The sequence below is a fragment of the Cygnus atratus genome, chromosome 2 (assembly GCF_013377495.2).
Source record: "Cygnus atratus isolate AKBS03 ecotype Queensland, Australia chromosome 2, CAtr_DNAZoo_HiC_assembly, whole genome shotgun sequence".
Taxonomy (NCBI): Eukaryota; Metazoa; Chordata; class Aves; order Anseriformes; family Anatidae; genus Cygnus; species Cygnus atratus.
In genome coordinates this window covers 4,677,814-4,695,632 of record NC_066363.1, presented here as the reverse complement: position 1 = coordinate 4,695,632, position 17,819 = coordinate 4,677,814, and the positions used below count along the sequence as shown (strand labels likewise).

Genomic DNA, 17,819 nt, shown 5'->3' with positions numbered 1-17,819 from the left:
AGAGAAGATACTGGAAGAATGAGAGGACTCCCCATGATTTCTCAATAACCAGCACCTTGCCCCTCATTGAGTGATCTTCAGACAACTGCAAGAGGCAAGAGCTTGCGCTGCCCAGCAGTTCTGCTGCATCGCCATGTCCCTGCTGCTTCGGACTGCGGTGTCCTTGTGTCTGCCAGGCAGGGCTTGGCCAAGAGCAATCCCATTGGAGCCGTGTGCCTCAAGGAGAACAATGCAAAGCTCTTGGATAAAATAGTGTACCAAGAGATAGCGCATTTTCGCACTGAGTTACAAAGTAACTTGCTGTATATTTGCAGGAATTTGGGAACCAGAGCCAGGTAGGATGATCTGGGGGCACATGACTCCCACTCCCTGCACACACAGCCCCATAAAAGCACAGCTTCAGCTCTACGGCGGGAGGTCAGACACAAAGAGGCAATTATGGTGAGAGCAAACATACTTCTCGTTGGCCCTCCTAATTAGTAAATCAAAAGCCAGGTGTATGGTGGGAAATTACACATAATGACCTCTTTATTTGATTTGAGAACAGACCATGTTTCAAGCCCAAACGTCATTCTCTGCCTTGATATCACACCACTGGCATCCTGAACGGCTTGCTGTCAGGACCAGGCTCCCATGCCTGTTTCATCTAACAGTAGCGTTAGATGAAAATAAACCAGAATTCTCCTGCAGTTGGCTGCAGCCTGTGTCAGAGGTGGGCAGAAAGAGTTTCTGATTGTAGAGAAAGCACGCGCTGCTAATTATTTCAGTCAAATGACCTTAATTGCACGGTTGGGTATAGAAGGCAGAGAAATAGAAAATCCATTCTTTTGACTTGGGAAATGCTGAGAGCTGGAAGGGCAGGGAACTCGATCAACTCTTTCTGTACAGGTGGTCTCACTGACTCAGGAATATTTATAAAAGGGTTTCTAAAATAACGCTGGTGCAACTCAAAGTAGCCTTTCTGTTGATTCGTGTTTTTAATTCTTGCTCTATCCATACAGTGGTATTTTTTTCCTCTGGGATGTGCAGAGCTACTATTTTCTGATTCAAAGCATGACACAAATAATTAACATTAGCAATCATCATAATGTGCCAGCATGGCTGAAAGCTAGCTGAATTAGCAGAATCATCTGCACAGAAATAATTGCAAATGATAACTTTATTAAAGAAGCTTGGAAACCTTCTATTAATTCATGTAGTATTCCGTTAATAATGATGTTCAATTAAGACTGCTGTCTCAAAGTCTGTCTGAAAACAGCTGGCAGGAGGATTCTGAGAGGACTTCGCTGGAGTCCATCCCATGACTACTGGGAAGGAAAATTATGGACACTACTTAAAAATATATATTTTTCCCCTTTAGTCTTTTCTACGGCAGGCAAAGCCTATGGACAATCCACAAGTGGCATGGAATGGGAAGAATACCTAACTGCAAGCGATTGCTCAGGCTGTGTGTCTGTCATGGGCTATTTGCTTTCATCCACATGGAGGCCTCCCCTGAGGTCCTCATGGTGTCCCCTGTGTGCTCATGTTCAAGCAGTGTATATATTCTGGTACTCCTAATGCTTACAGACAGGGAAAGCAGCTGGAGAACCTGGCAGGGAAAACAAGCTTCTTGGTGGCAGTCGCATAGAGGAATATAAGTATTTCCACATGAAACACAAGGGGCAGTTGCAAGGGAAGAGTGAAAGCCACGAAGGGAGTAACAGCATTCTTTGAGGGCAGAGGTGAAATGCTCAGGTGAAGAGAAGCAGCAGCTTCCATCAGTGCTTAGGATGTGCACAAACACCAGTAACAAACACCTTGTGGAGCCATCTCTGCTCCACCCAGCCTTTTCCAAGGCTTGTTTCTCCTGCCTTCAGGCCGGTTTTTCATCAGTTATCAGTCCTGACAGTGGAGGGCTGAACATTTTCTATGAAGAGTGGTCATTGCAGCTGGATTGTACAAATTCCTGTTAGGACTTCAGAAGCCAGACATTGGGAGCTGATGGAGGTTTACCTGGCTTACAGCTGCTGTTTCGGAAATATAACAGTGCACAGTGGTGTGGATAAAACAAGAGGAGCAAAGTTTAAGGCACTGATGCTGCTGTTCACAATCTTCTTGGCCTCACTGCCTTCAAAACATGGTGTGGAATGTTTCATGACTTTGGATTGTCTGTCAAGGAATTCAGGAAAGACCACATACAATCTTTCATAACCTGCTCCTTCCAAATATTCATTCCTGTGTTTACCCTAAACTTGTTAGCCTCATGGTGGTCGCTGCCCATGTGGAAACGTTCCTCCATGGTTCAACCTGGGCACCTCCCCCAGGAGGCTGCTGCTTCCATAACACACAGACCCAGACCACATGCTAAAAGAGCCTATGTGCCCCATGTAGGGGTGATGCAAATCAGGGATTTCCCAGCTCTCTTGGCTTTTACTTGACAGCATAATGTGATGCCACAGATTTTAGATTAGACAGCAGAGAAGGTGATTGGGTGCTGAAGAACTGCAGTGAAGTCTGTGGGGGATACAGACGTTCAATTCCCTGGGTGAAAACTGAAATCGAACCATTTAATACCTGAATACCTGCAGGTGCTTTTTTATTGAGTAGCTCTAAACATCCAGGCTTGAATACATTTCTGATTCTCTTGCCCAGAAATGACTCAGGGCATATTCTTTTTTGAAGTAAATTGCACACTTGAGCATTATTCACATCTAACAGAAGAAGAAAAAAATGCAAAGACCAAACTTTGCTTTCTTTGTTCCTCTGAAACCTTGGAAAAGTTGCAAGCTTTGCCCCACTGTTCCCCAAAACATTCTACCATCGTTAAAAGGAGAAAAGAGCACAAGCAAGTTTTAGCTAGTCAATCAACATAGATCTAGCCTTGCACAGAGCAGTTCTATTACCAGAAGTTGAAGAAGTCAGAGTCCAGCTCCAAAGACACTGCCTCTTGGCTAAAATCTTGGCAATGACTGTAATACACCACTAGAAGCACATTTCAAACTCAGGATGGGCTTCCTGAGCCTCCAAACCCCAGTTAGCCATTGAGTTGAAGTCCTTCAGAAATTCCTGAATCTGTTAACTCCAAGCTAAGAGTTAATTAACTCCAAGTTAATTTTGTCCTCCATCACATTGCTCCTGAACCTCTTTGCTCTCTGGGTTGGAAATCATCCTCTAATATCTACTCACAAGTGTATCCATAGAGTGTTCATGATCATTTCTTCTTGCACTAGCCTCGTCCCCACTTGTAAGCAGCTCTGCTCTTTCTAATCTTTATCCAATAGTGATGTATTTATATGCATCAATCATACCCTTTGCCAGCCTTCATAATGCTAGGCTATAATACTATTATTTCAGATACAGATTATGAAACCTCCCACATCTTAAGGATATAGCTCTCTGGGCACACTTTTAATTACTGGTTTTATTACAGAACTTCATGAGGGCTCTGCTCTCCTTTGTGGTTTATGTAGGCTCCTTACAAAGAGTCTAAGAAACAAGTGATACAGATATGAGATACTGGGGGAGTGATTAAGAGCAGTGGGAAGCAAAGACACTGGCCTAAGGCTAATCAGTAGGAAATGTGGTTTTGTCCTTTATCTGAGCCCCTGAGACAAGATACTTGAGGTGGTTTCAGGAAGTACAGACGATTTACATGTTTTGTACTCAGAGAAGATGTATGCGCTTATTTACGGAGCTCCATCATTTTCATTCCTGCCTTGCTCTGAGAACTTCACCACGGACTGTTACAGGGCTGGACAGAGTGCTGCCGCCAAATCAACAGGCACTACCATCCACTGAACACATGCTCTGCAACTACCAGTATTTACTACAAAGTTTAAAAAATGCCATGTACCCAAAGCATCATTTAAGTCTTTGCTGTTCTAAGTGGCAGATAGGTGGAAAGCCAGGAACTGAAGGGCAAAATGGAGCAGTAACATGAATTCATTAATTCATTCAGTTGATGCCCTGACCTGGAACTTGCTTTTCTTTCCCTTGCTCCATGACAGAAAGGTAGGTGCAGGAGGACTCTGTCTTAGGTCTGGAGCCTACTCTGCTCTAAGCACATCAGATACCTCGTGACTTTTCAGTAGGAATTGCGCAGATCACCTCCCCAGCTGGTATACCCTCAGTATCCAGGCTCTGATAGCTGTGGGATCACTCTGCTCTATGAAATCTGCTTTGTATGGATGCTCTGCTCTTATTCTGACAGATTGCTGCAAAACATTTAATCAGTCTCTTTCATTGTTACTAACAGAGGCCTGCAGCATCAGCCTCACCAACTGCATGCCAGAGTGAAGATCAAAAAGCAGTTCAAAGGAGCTTGGATCATGAGAAGATAAAGGACAATAGACCTTCCGCTCCTAAATCCTGGGAGCTGGTTAGAAGAAAAAAGAAAAGTGAAAACAAGAAAAGTGAATATGTTGTTGAAAGGAAAAAAAAATGTTTCAGTTTTTCAGGAGAAAAAAAATGTGAGATTTTGGTAAACTTGCTATAATGCCTGAAAGAAAGGGCAGATTGCCTCAGGCCCACAGGAAAAAAATAGAATTAAAAAAAATAGATGTTTTGAAGTGGAAATATAAAGAGTAAATTAGGGAGAACAGAAAAAACAGAGTTCCCCTCCTACCCTCAATTTACTTTCATTACCACAATGCTAGTGGAAAAAAGATGCTGTGCCAATGCTCATGGGTTTTATTTTTACAGAGCTGCCTTCATCCTGCAACCTGTGCAGAAGGACTTGCCATTTTTAATCTTCAGTTCATCTTCCCTTTAGTGCCATCCTTCTTTATCAGATTCAAAATACAGCAGGGACTTAGACATTTCCCAGAAAAAAACACGTCTTCCTGTAGTCAGCACTTCTGCTTTGGTCACTTCTGCACAAGTGAAACAGCTACTATTGGAGTCAAATCCAGTCAGGTCACTGCTGGCTATTGCCATCACTTTGAAAACAAAACAGGAGCTTTATAAGGAGTCACATTCCACCTCAGAGGCTGATATAACAGCACACTAACAAGGAAAAAGCCAGGACAAAGCAATTTGTGCTTCTGCATTGTCAGCAACAGTCAAGGAAAATAGTACTAAAAAGAAGAGTTTTAATCCTTCTACTTCTTTATTTTTTATTTTTTCCTTCCTCTTTAAGCTTGGTTGGCATTACCATTAGCAGAATTCATCCTATGGAAAATTTCTGCTTTAGCAGTGTGAGAATGTGATGATGTGGGATGGTGAGCCCCGTGTCAGCAGGAATTGCCTGTGTGCACCTGAGGGTTGAATTAAACTTTTACTATTAATGAGGAGAACACGCAACCTATGAGATTCACAGCAATACAGAAACATTTAACAATGCCCTGTGAAGTACACTAAGCAAATCTCTCCACATCCTGTGTTGGAGATTAATACATCTCTACAGCATACCTGCTTTTATGCACAAATTCCTCATTTTTCCTTCTCAGCATATTTCTTCTTGCCTATGCGCTTGCTGGTTTTGTTTTGCCTTGTAAAGGCAGAATGGTTGTTAGACTTTTAAGAGCACCTACGTTTAGACCCTGAGGAACCATCTGTGACCTAGATCTTTAGAAGCTATTTCAATGAATCATTTTTATTCAGTCAGTATGCCAATGAAAGTCAAGTCCTCTCCCCTAAGTTGGGCTTCACTTTTTGTTATTTAGTGCTGAATGAAATGTTTACTAGCTTATTTTTTCTTGCAGAGCCCAGGAAGAAGGACTGTAACAGAAGTGGAGAAAAAAAAAGGCTGGAATAGTCTTCACAGTGGAAGGGAATCCCTGGCTGAGTCCTCCTCCCTTCCCAGCTGTTTTGGGGCTCCTGGCAACACGGACACAGATGGCAGTTTTTCATTGCTTGCTGCTACATCTGACCTTTCTGTCCCTCAAAATAGCTTTTGGTGTAAAATTCCTTAGAGTTTAGGGCAGTAGAGCATTTTTGCTGCTGTGGTTGTGAATGGAGGTCAGAGGTTTGCATAAGGAACTGAAGACAGAACTGGGAAGAAGACACTACAGGACACGTTTGGAAGAACAGGGACTACATCCAGTTCTTTCCCCTTCCCACTTCAGCAGAACTGAGGACTAAACTCCCCAGAAATGCAGCAACTACCTGGACTGGGGAAGCAACAGTAACAGTGAGGCTCATCTCCAAAAGCAAAGCAAAGGAAAAATCAAGCAGGTGATCGGTTAGAAGCCTGAAAATATGCAGCTGTAGAACTAGAGCCTTCCTGTAGGCGTCCTTTATCTTCACCCTCAGCAGGCACCATGGAGAAAGGTAGATGAGTGGAGTGAGGTAGGAATAAGGAATTGATAGGTTTCCATTCCGGGCCAAGATAAGAAATTATCAGACCTAGCCTTCAAGGTCTTCTATTGCATTTTTTAAGCCAGGAATGATCTATATTCTCTTGTTTCACCCAATTAGTAGATACCTTCTTCCATTCCGACTAAAACAAAAATAAAAGCCCAAATAACAAGACTCGGTTAGCAGAACTGATTTGCTCCTGGGTCACTTTGCAGAGGTAAGGGTGATGCAGATATGCATGGCCTAGAGCATGCGCATGGGAAATCTGTAATGCAGTCTGGACTGCCTTTACCAGAGCATTCTTACAACTTCCGAAAACAAATCAGTCTCTACAGAGACTGAGATAGCTCATGCTGGCTAACACTGGCTGGACAGTTATATCAGGGCAATAGATATTTTTTTTCCATGGTGCAGTGGGAAATTGAAAAGATGGAATATCTTAATTCACAGCACGTACAGGGAACTACTTAATTGCTGCAGTCATTTTTCATGCTGAAGTTGACTGCAAAATTTAAACCTTAAAATCAAAGTTTAAATACCAGAAAAACAATTTAAAAGAGATCAGCTAGGCCACTTCTGTGTTAGAAGCTGCGTACATTTATCCCATATTATCTAATTGCTTCTGCGTTATTTACTTAAGCATTTATAAAAGATTCAGCATCAAAGCAGGGAATATAGTTGCAATGAATAATTTGCATTCTTTATTCAGTGTAAATTAATTCAGGGCTTCAAGCACTATGGGAATTAGCATTATATGCACAGTAAGAAGGTTTAAATGGAAGTTTAAACCAATGCATCGGAAGTGTTCCCATTGAATGTTTAAAGCTTTTTTTTTTCTTTTTTTTTTTTCTGAGCATGGCTCATTCCGCTTATAGACACTGGGGTGAAAGAAGATTCCTGTTATTAACAAGAAAGACCCTCTTGTTAATGATGCTTAAGAGAAAGACTTAGTGCAAGCCTCTGAAGGGATGCTTCAGTCTAGGAAAGCAGTAGTGTGTTCACTTAGGTCTCTGTCTGTGATCTTGTGCTCCTGGTTAGGGTCCTCTACATATTTCTGCCTTGGTACTAATGTACAGTTTTTCTCAAGGATAACCATTCGACAGCACTTACTGTAGCTGGGACAAAGTTCAGGTTGAACATTTGTAGACAAAACCACACAAATAATATAGAAATACCTTCTAACCAGGCCACCCCTATTAACCAGGAGAAGAGAATCACTTCTGTGTAGTTTCAGTGATTTACATTCCTTGTTTCATGAGCACTGGTGGAGATAAAGATCCCATAAAGATGTTTCTCTTGCTATTTAAGCAAAATTCAAAGTTCTTTAATGGAAGAAAAATTGAAATTAACCCAAAACACAGTGGAAAGATTTTATTTCATCTCCTCAGGTCTAGATTTGGGCATTATCTACCAGGAAATGCAAAATGCCTTGTGTTATTATGCAGTGCCTTAGAAAACTTTCCCCCAAACTTGCAACTTGACACTCTCAAATCCCATCTTCCCTTAATGAAGCACTCTGTGCTCACTGAATTTTTTGCTGCATCAATAAATCATGTATAGCCCTCTTCCTGAATATAAATAAGCTTCAAGTCTTAAGCATGGAAGCCATCATTACAACTCATCCACTGCATCAATCAATGAAACCATGTACATGCTTGGGAGCATAAAAGCCATAATTTTCCAAGACCATATGCAATCTGGACAGTGTTATTAGAGGGCTCGAGTAACCCGGTAAGTGTCGCACACCCAACCAAGTTAGAAGCATGCAAACAGATTACTCACCTCAAGCACAAGAAAAGCATAAAGGCAACTATAAGGGCCCCTACTGATATACAGTGCCCCAGGTAGTTTATGATGAGAGCAATCTTGTAATGGAGCGCGTACTTCCTCTGGAGGTAAAGAGATAACATGATTAAATCAGCATGACTCTCTGAGCACTGACATTAAGGAACAGTTAATCAGTTTAGGAAACAGTAATTACTTTTCTCGACTTTAAAATGATATAATAGCCCCAGGGCTGATGCCTATGTACAAGCCAAACATGCGGCCCAGGCACAGAAGTACATGCTTAGTTTCATTTCAGTTTGGGATTTGTCCGCAGCTTCTTCCAAATCTCAGCAGAAAAGTTCTTTTCCCCCCTTTTTCTTCAATTTCCACAGGATCTCTTATTTCCATCATCATAATACTTTACAATTTAGGTAACAAAGCTACAAAAGACACAGGCAATGATCTTCTAGCAGTTGCAACACATTACGAAACGTTACTTTGTTAGAAGACTACACAGCCATAATGAGCCAGGTTATGCTACTTTCCTTCTCAAATGGTTTGGTTTTCATACAGAAATGAACCAGTTGTCAGTGTGAGTAAACAAGAAGCCTCTTCCATATGGGCAGATTTTACTCTGAGATACTCTCCTTGCAAGCTAAGATCCTTATCTTTCTGAGGGCAGAACTGATGCAGACTGAAAGAGCTGGAATCTGGTCTTGTCTTCTCAGGTTTGAGAGAGCCTGATGAAGCAGATCTTGAGCAGTGACCCAAGTATGCGATGAAACTTAGTGTATTAGGGTCTGTTTCCTAGGATGCTGAGGGCATTAGTGGTAGGTTCTTGACCATGGAAATGAAAAAGCATAAGCGCTCCCACCTAAATCAGTGTATTAATCAGTGTATTTAGCAATGTGACCAAAATTTGACCTTGAAGTAAATGGTGGGCTGTTGCTGGCTTCAGAGAAAGAAGCATCTCCTCTCTTTGCCTGATGGAGAGGAAGAAGTAGAAAAACACTATTCATGTAAATACTGAAGATGGTTAAAAACTGACAAGAGATGTACTACTTAAATAACAAACAACCCTGGAAACAGATTTTTTTATTTTTATTTTGGCATTTGTCTTTTCAGGCTAAGCGGATCTTTCCACAATTTGGGATGTTTGCCTCCCTCAGGAAAAAAAAGAAAAAAAAAAGACCTAGAGTTTAAATTTCCTCCCTTGTGATAAAAATATAAAGCTAAAATCCTGTGAATGGCATCAGCTTTCTAATTTTGGTTGAACCTACTTTGTTTCATTTTTCTAACAATTTCCCTGAAGGTTTTATTCCAGTCACAGGAATTTGTCAGTGAATGGATGTTTGGATGAAACTACAACCAGCAGCAGTAGTTAATCTGCTCCATTGTTCATCTTCCAGCACGTTGCCAGAAAGCAAGTGAGTGAGCCCTCTTGGAATCATTTTCATGATGAATCCTGCCTGTATCTTCAGCACATGGAGTAATGTGCTGTTTCTGGACTGAACTCAACCATGTAAGGTATTTTTAAGTCAATTATAAAGTCCCCTAAAATAAACTTCCCCTGCCCGGGCCCATTTTCTGAATTGCCTAGAGGAGAAAAAACCCCACAAGACCTGAATTCCACCCTAAGCTTTATTTATCTTTAAGTCACCAGGTCACCTAAAGGGGAGGAAAACGCACTTTAACCAATGTGCCTACCTGAAATGCAATGTTGTTTTATTCAGCTAGTGCCCTGGCAAGCTGGCTTGCTTATTTTCTCTCCTGCTTAATTACTCATGTAGTGCTAGAAGCCTTCTAGAAGATGGTAGTGTTTCTCCCAGACCAAGGATCCTGCTCTTTGAGTCTGGCCCTTCAGCTTGCTCCTGTGGCTCCTAAGCACTGTTTCAACTTCGCTCCAATTTTCAGAAGGTATGGTTCAAAACACAAGAAAATTGATTGGAAAGAAAAAAAAACATAATAGAACTCCTCTTTGACACACTGATGCTGAAGGAAAAACAGGCATACATTTATTTTTTTCCTGTCGTTGACACTAACAAGGTTTCCTGAAGGCAAATTCAAATATCATAGAAACAAGAACTGCCTCGGTGCCTATGAAAAACTAAGCTGACAGGGTTGCAAGATCACTTCCCACCAGCCTACATGCAATCTGCATCTCTGGTAGAATTGGAGACAACACCTTCAGGGTTGAAAAACACGTGCCCAGAATCAGTCATGTGTTGGCCAAAGCTGGGTTCGTGTAAAATACTTACATAACTGTTCTGTCTCACCCTCTTGAAGACTGATGCATTTAAAATGCTAACAACCTTCTCCTGCTACACAATATTCCTCTGCTTCCAGGAAGATGTTTCACTCCACTAAAACGCAGATTTATATCCTATTCATGGCTTAGAAGTAGGGTCATTATATTAGAAAGGAAATGGAGAAGGGGATGGCAAGGACATCCGCTGGCTGTGGTCTCCAGAGCACAGCAGATCACATCACTAGAGCCCTTGTCCATGCCATACCTATGCCTGACAATGATGCTATGTCACAGGGGGCAACATTATTTTCCAACAAGCTTCTACCAAATAAACTGAGGAAGTGCAGCCTTATTTCTTTACCTTTCACCAACTTTTCAAATCTAAGTTAATGAAAGAGATGTTCTCTCTCTCCAGGAACTTCTTTGCTGTAGTTAGGACATGATTGCGAACCTGTCCAAATCAAATCGGCCAATAATTTGAACTAACACCTACCTAACGTTTGCCCTTGTAACTCTCCAGATGACAAGAATCCTTCTCCGTCTACCAGAACTTCTTGACAGGTCCTGCTACTGTTCCCAGCACACCTCTTCCTGTGACGTTTGAGTTTGACCCATTTGAAGACACTGTATCTCCTATCCAAAGACTTTTGAAAGCAGAATCACAGAATCATGGACTGGTTGAGGTTGTAAGGGGCCTCTGGAGGTCATCTGGTCCAAATCCCTGCTCAAACAGGGACACCTGGAGCAAGTTGCCCAGGACCACGTCCAAACAGGGAAGTATGTTTGTTAAGTGAGATGCTGCTCGAAAAAAAAAAAACATCCTTCTTTGGCTTCTGCTGCTTCTGCTTTCTCCTAATACAGCCCTCCCCATTCCTCCTATCTTTCCAGATGTCCAAAATAGGGGATCTATCTCACCTAAGGGGCTGCTTAAAAGTTCATTGTTTGGGCAAAGCTGACTGCCTGGCACTCCATGAGAGTCAGGCAAAGGGAATGAGTATGTTGCAAGGGTAGTTCAATTCTTCCTGCAGAACGTTCAGGGTAATGACAATTCAGTCCCTGAAGAGGCGCCCTTATCCCTCTCTTGGCCATACAGGGAAACTGGATGACTAGTTTGGACCGAATGTGTAACTTTTAGACGATTAAAGATCAGCTGAGGTGAATCTTAACTCAACTGAGCGCCGAACAAGCCAACGAAAAGGCAAGCTGACTTTCACTGCTGCCGAATCGAGGGAAGAGGCAGTAGTTCTGCACAGGCTTTTTTTGCTTTCAAGTGGGAGCTCTCTCATCTGCCTCTGAGCTCGCTGCTTTCCTGTCGTGAGCCAGCTGGAAGCTGGGTAACTGTGCCTGATGTGACTGTGGTCCTAAGTAGGATGCATTAACGTAGGCCCAGCATGGTCCTAATTCAGCTACACAGCTTCAGGCCACCACAAAACAGCACCAGCACCTATTTCATACCCAGGTGCCAAAGGCCACATAGACAAGCCCACAGTTGTTAATTTATAGCTTTTTACGAATGCTGAAACATATTTTTTGCTGCTTGAGACCCTCATTTGTCTTCTAACAAGGGCACGGATTTGTGCCAGCTGCAGCAAAGGTCTCTTTGATACAGGAGCTTGTAGGCCAAGGAGAAGCTTTCCATTTATTAGACATTATGCCAAAGAGCCAGTTGGATCAAAATGATTTCTGTACCTGAATCTGGTGCCTGGAGAAGATGCCAATTGGTCATTGAGACAGTGGGATTCAGGCTGACATTGCGACATCTACATTTGGGTACCTATCCAAATCTGAACCAAGAACTGAAGCAAGGGCTGGGAACATTTGTGGCTACACACAGGCATCCAGTGCCCCTTGAGGTGCATGCAGGGGACTCTGTTCCTCCTGGTCAGCCCTGGTGACAGACCTCCAAGACTGCAGCTGACGGACACTGTTATCCCACAAGGCCTGTGGCATGTCTGCCAGATGCATGCAGAAACACTGGGGCATTTTAAACTACACTACATAACTATGTGCAGGAAACTAAATCCACCCAAAACGTCTATCTAGGAGCAAAGCAGTCCCAGAGCATGGTTTTATCAACGACTGCCACAGGTCACAACCACAGGATAAGCACTTATGTATGGAAGTAATCCATCAGGGAATGTGTGCTATGGGAGTTTATGTCCCCTGAGACTGACTCCCAGCTGCAAAAAACTGCAATTTCCCGTGCTGCATTGCCAACATGGTCATAAAAGCATGTAGCACTTGACACTGGGCTGATCTTGAAAACTCCTGTTTCTGTCCCCATGTATCAATCATTGCATTTCAAGTCAAACTATGTCCTTCCTTAGAAATCTGGCTGTAAGTGGTCAGGCTTGATAGCGGTGTTGTTTTCTGCGTGAAAAACTAACACAAAACACAGGGGGTACATCCTGAACGATACGTGGCATCTGCTGCGATCAGTCAACAAATAACAATAGACCCACGTGTGTCCTTGCATCTCACCTTTAATCAAAATGGAGGATTATGCAAATCCATGGGGATTTCTTTTTTTCTTTTTTTTTTTTTTTTGAGATCACAAAGCAACCCAAGTATTCATCTGTAACACTGAGCATTATGTAGAGATTTAGGAAATATTCACAAATATTAATATTTGTAAAGCTTGTCACAAATCTTTAAAGATCTACTAAATGAGTTTTTAAGCTTTAGCAAACAAGGGTCAGTGGAACATCTGCACTTTCCTCTGTTTAAGGAACATGCTATTTAAGAAGTTTTAAGCTATCACCATAGCTGCAAAGTTTTTAAAAGCAAAAACAGAGCAAAGGAGATAATCCCATACTCTAGTCACAACACTTCTTCAGCCTCTTCAAATAAAACTCCTCTGTATTTGCTCGTGCAGAGACAGCAACTGTTTAAGTTATGCAGAAAAACACATAAAGAGTTTCATTAAAATACAGCAGCATTTTCCTGAGCTCATACAGCAGACTGTTACTGGCAGCTCAGGTTTCCCATATGAGGTAACCCACACCAAAGATTTTTAGTCTTTGCCCAGACTTTTACCCTGTTCTCGAGATGCTACACCCCACCTTCCCACCTTGCTCATTTTTAAGAGGTGGTTTCACAGAACTGCAAATCCACCTCAGTCAGAGCTACCATGGGATGCTTTCCCCTTCGACCCTGGTCAGCCTTTCACTCCATACATGTGCCCTACAACCAGCACTCCTGCAATAATGATAAAAGAAGGTGCAGAGAACCAATCCAGCTGAAAACTGACCCAACAAATCAAGTGTTTCCACTTTCAGTGGGAAGAAAATACAAGGATGGGCCCCCACTTAGACCAGCTTGATTTGCCACGGGACCCTCTCCACTGTGCCAGGCAATCTTGAATGTTACCAGTCCCGCCAGAGGGCAGTCCTGATCTGGTGCATTTCTTACTTTCTAGAAGCCTCCAGCTTTTTTTTTTTTTTTTTTTGGGGGGGTGGGATCCAACGAATTACCTAGCCATAAATAAGAGTGGGTACTTCTCAGCACGTGGTGTGTAGTTACCTGTTTTCTCATTCATTTCTCAAAGCCCACATTCAGCAACATTGATCTTATGGGACAGATGGCAAGCTATAGCCAAGCCACATCACAGCTGTTCTGGGTGCAACTCCTGAGCCTGAAATCTGGATTAGCTCTGCAAACAGCTTGCAGCAGGCAAGACCTTGTCTTCCTCCTCTCTGTTTGAAACCAGCATGGCACAACTCGAGTGGCAGAAAGAGTGGAAAGAACCCCAAAACATAAACAGGCCTGAGCTGCTGGGCTCCATCACCCCTGGCAGAGAGACAGGACAAAACCCCAGTGTGCCTGTGTGTCCCACTGTAGCACTCAAAGCAGGGGGAGGGAAAGAGGACATGGCAGGGAAGGCCTGTCTTAAACTGAGGTTTAAACTGAGGATGAATGTCTACGATGCCTCCAAAGAAAGGTGTGACATTTGAAAAAAAGGACAATCTGCAATTGCTTGCAGCTTTTCTGAAGGGGCTTAACCCTTTATGCTAATTTCATTTTGTAAACTATATAATGCAGGGCTGGCTCAATTTTTTTAAAGCCAGCTGGGACCTGAGTATGCTTTTTCTATATTTTTCTGCTGCTGCCCCTTTACATATTTGCTGAAGGGAAAATGGCACTGAGATCAAGAAAGGCCAGTTGTCAATGAGACTTTAGAACTGGCAGGTAGGGGGTTGAATCAGATAATGAAAGTTTACATTCCACTGACAAAGAAGCTTTTGGTATTACTGTTATTATCACTAACATTTACTGTAGCAGCTGTAGGCTCTCAACAAAGCTAGGACGGATCTGCATAAACATATACCACCATGGACAGGGTGAAATAAAGCATCCTTTATTTTCTAAAAACTATGTGTGTAGAGAATATGGAGAGAGGATAAATGATTTGCTGAATTCACACGGAGGATTTGTTGCAGAGACAGAAATGGAATCCAGCTCAGAAATCCTAAATTAGTGTGTTAACCTTAAGCTTGGCTTTGCATTCATATATGCTGAGAAATGACATTGAGAAGAATGAAAGGAAAGAAAAATACAGACCTTGTCATCCAGAATAGGCTCACACTGAGAGTAGTTTATCTTGGAAGCCCACGTTCCATTGCCCAGGCATTCTCTGTAGGCGTTTCCTGGTAGGGACCAAAATAAAAGAGAGATGAACACTCTGTACTGGACTTTAAACAGACTAGCAAATTCACATATTTAAGAAGAGGTTAACAGTAAAGATTATTCACAAGGCAAATCAACATATCCCACTACTGTGAGGATGGAAGACTTGAACAGCCTGCCAAGGAGGGAACAAGACAAATAAAAGACATCAATGCATCTGGAGACAACACGTTTTTCAAGATATTTATTGATAATAGTTTCTGTAAGTAAACGGGAGTGACAGAAAATATATTAAAAGAGCAGTCCAAGAGAAACTTAATGCAAGTGTCTTTCAGAAAGCAGTTAAATGGTGTATTCATAAATGGGCAGTTTAGGTCTGAAGTGTTCCATCTAGGAAAAGGGCATGCAGGTGGTAAACTTACTGCTCTACTATCCTCCCGCTTATTCCACTGTGAACTAGACGAAACATTCCTGGATATTGATTTTTCTAGAGTCTTTCTCTGCAACAGCTTTATTGGTAAAATGTCTGCAAAGAATCTGAAAGAGGAGCAAGACAACCACATCTCCCAGCCCCAGAACAGGCAGGTGCTGGGGAGGCCACACGAGAACAGATTTCAGAAATGGGTACACCTAGGGTAGGATGTGTTCACCCATCCCTATGAAAAAGAACCCCCTCTGATCTCTTTCCAAGGTGTCATTAAGTGAAAATCAGCAATTACTTCACCGAAGAAAAGTGATTTCATGTCCAATTGCATTGACACCCTGAGTAGCTCTGGGAACTGCATACATTGGAGGTAGGGAGGAGGTTTCAGCTTCTGGTAAATACTCCTCTTCGTCAGGAGGAACTCAGAGAGAAAACTATGCAGTTTTTCTGCATAAACTACCTTTCTGCAGCCATCAAAAGTACAGCCAGTCCCAAGAAATAGATTTTTCCACGCTTATTTTAAACGGACTTAGAAACAAGAAAGTTAAAATAAAACAGGAAATTCAGAGAGATCCCAGAGGATACATACAAACAATTTCCTAATGAACTCTTCATGATGTTCTTGCTGCCCTTTACCCAGTTTTTTGTTGGGACTTTGCCACGGTCCTTCAGTACTAATTCAACACCCGGCCATCAGGAAAATAAGATGTCAAATGAAAGCATCACATTGATGTTTCTAAAAGTGCTGTTGACAACAGCCATTGAAAAAGCCATTGAAAGCTTTGAAAAGGTGCTTTTTCGTAAAGAGGAGGGAAGTCAACATAGAAAGCAACAAGGAACAGTTCACCTACAGCTCCAGGTTGCACCATATTCATACATACCACCAGATTTCAGTCTGTTCTTTTCTATTTGCACTGTTTCTTCTTGGACTGACAAGGCCAAACAAAATAAAATGACTGGTAACATTGGGGTCAACTGTGGAAAACTGTGTGAAAAGTAAGGTCATCAGTTTCCATTTCTGTCACTAATATACTGGTAAATTCATGTAATTCCATGTCCTTATAAGAAAATCAGATACAGACTGCAATTTTCTGTGCTATTTTACATACAGTTTTCCTCTGAGAAGGAAGCAGGTGATTAAACTTCTTTCCTCACTATTATTATTCAACATACAAAGCTAAATTTGCCTCAAAACATCTTTTAGTTCCTTCTCTGAAACCAGATTTCGGTGGGGTTCAAAGGTTGGATCCAAGTTTCAACCTTGAAAGCCCCTGTATTTGGCTCCTCCTCATGGCCAACAATGAAGCTCCCTGGCTGCTGATTTTGAGTGTCTGTTTCAAAAATCTGGCTCTCCAGACACTGAACAGGAAGCTTTGGTACTTAACCAGATCCTGAATCCCACTTCCAGGATAGTGTCCTTAAGAAACCCTTGTTTTATTTATTCTGTCTCTTCCTTTCCCTAGGCATATTGTGTCCAAAGAAGGGCAACGAAGCTGATAAAGGGTCTACAGAACAAGTCTAATAAGGAGCAGTTGAAGGAACTGGGGTTACTTAGCCTAGAGGAAAGTAGGCTCAGGGAAGGCTTTATTGTTCTCTACCACTCCCTCAAAGTAGGTTGTAGGGTGGTGGGGGTTGGTCTTTCCTCCCAAGCCACAAGCAATAGAACAAGAGGAAATGACCTCAAGTTGCACCTGGGAAAGTTTAGGTTGGATAGTAGGAAAAAATTATTCACTGAAAGGGTTGTGAAGCATTGGAACGGGCTGCCTGGGGAAGTGGTTGAGTCACCATCCCTGGAGGTATTGAAAACACGTGTAAACGCACCTCGAGTACTGTGTTCAGTTTGGGGCCCCTCGCTACAAGGACATCGAGGTGCTTCAGCAAGTCCAGAGAAGGGCAACAAAGCTGGTGAGGGGTCTGGAGAACAAGTCTTACGAGGAGCGGCTGAGGGAGCTGGGATTGTTCAGCCTGGAGAAGAGGAGGCTCAGGGGCGACCTTATCGCTCTCTACAGGTACATTAAAGGAGGCTGTAGCGAGGTAGGGGTTGGTCTATTCTTCCACGTGCCTGGCGACAGGACGAGGGGGAATGGGCTAAAGTTGCACCAGGGGAGGTTTAGGTTGGATATTAGGAAAAACTTCTTTACCAAAAGGGTTGTTAGGCATTGGAATAGGCTGCCCAGGGAAGTGGTTGAGTCACCATCCCTGGAGGTCTTTAAAAGACATTTAGATGTAGAGCTTAGTGATATGGTTTAGTGGAGGACTTCTTAGTGTTAGGTCAGAGGTTGGACTAGATGATCTTGGAGGTCTCTTCCAACCTAGATGATTCTGTGATTCTGTGAAATGCAGTGCTTAGGGACATGGTTTAGTGGTAGGCTTGGCAGTGCTAGGTTAAAGGTTGGACCAGATAACCTTAGAATTCTTTTCCAACCTAAATGATTCTGTGATTCTCTTCTATGACTCTACCTTTTCAGGTGTGGA

At 42.5% G+C, this 17,819-nt stretch overlaps 1 protein-coding gene across 3 annotated transcripts in view; it reads right to left on the bottom strand.

The window, feature by feature from the left end:
* The window catches only part of CRHR2 (corticotropin releasing hormone receptor 2), a 156,663-nt gene that overhangs the window by 54,475 nt on the left and 84,369 nt on the right, over positions 1-17,819 (bottom strand). For all 3 annotated transcript variants that reach the window (XM_050708918.1, XM_050708919.1, XM_035554373.2), the window contains 2 exons: positions 14,855-14,940; positions 8,062-8,168 (listed from right to left, as the gene is read on the bottom strand). In XM_050708918.1, the coding sequence (XP_050564875.1) occupies positions 8,062-8,168; positions 14,855-14,940 (193 nt within the window). The remainder of the gene's footprint in view (positions 1-8,061; positions 8,169-14,854; positions 14,941-17,819) is intronic.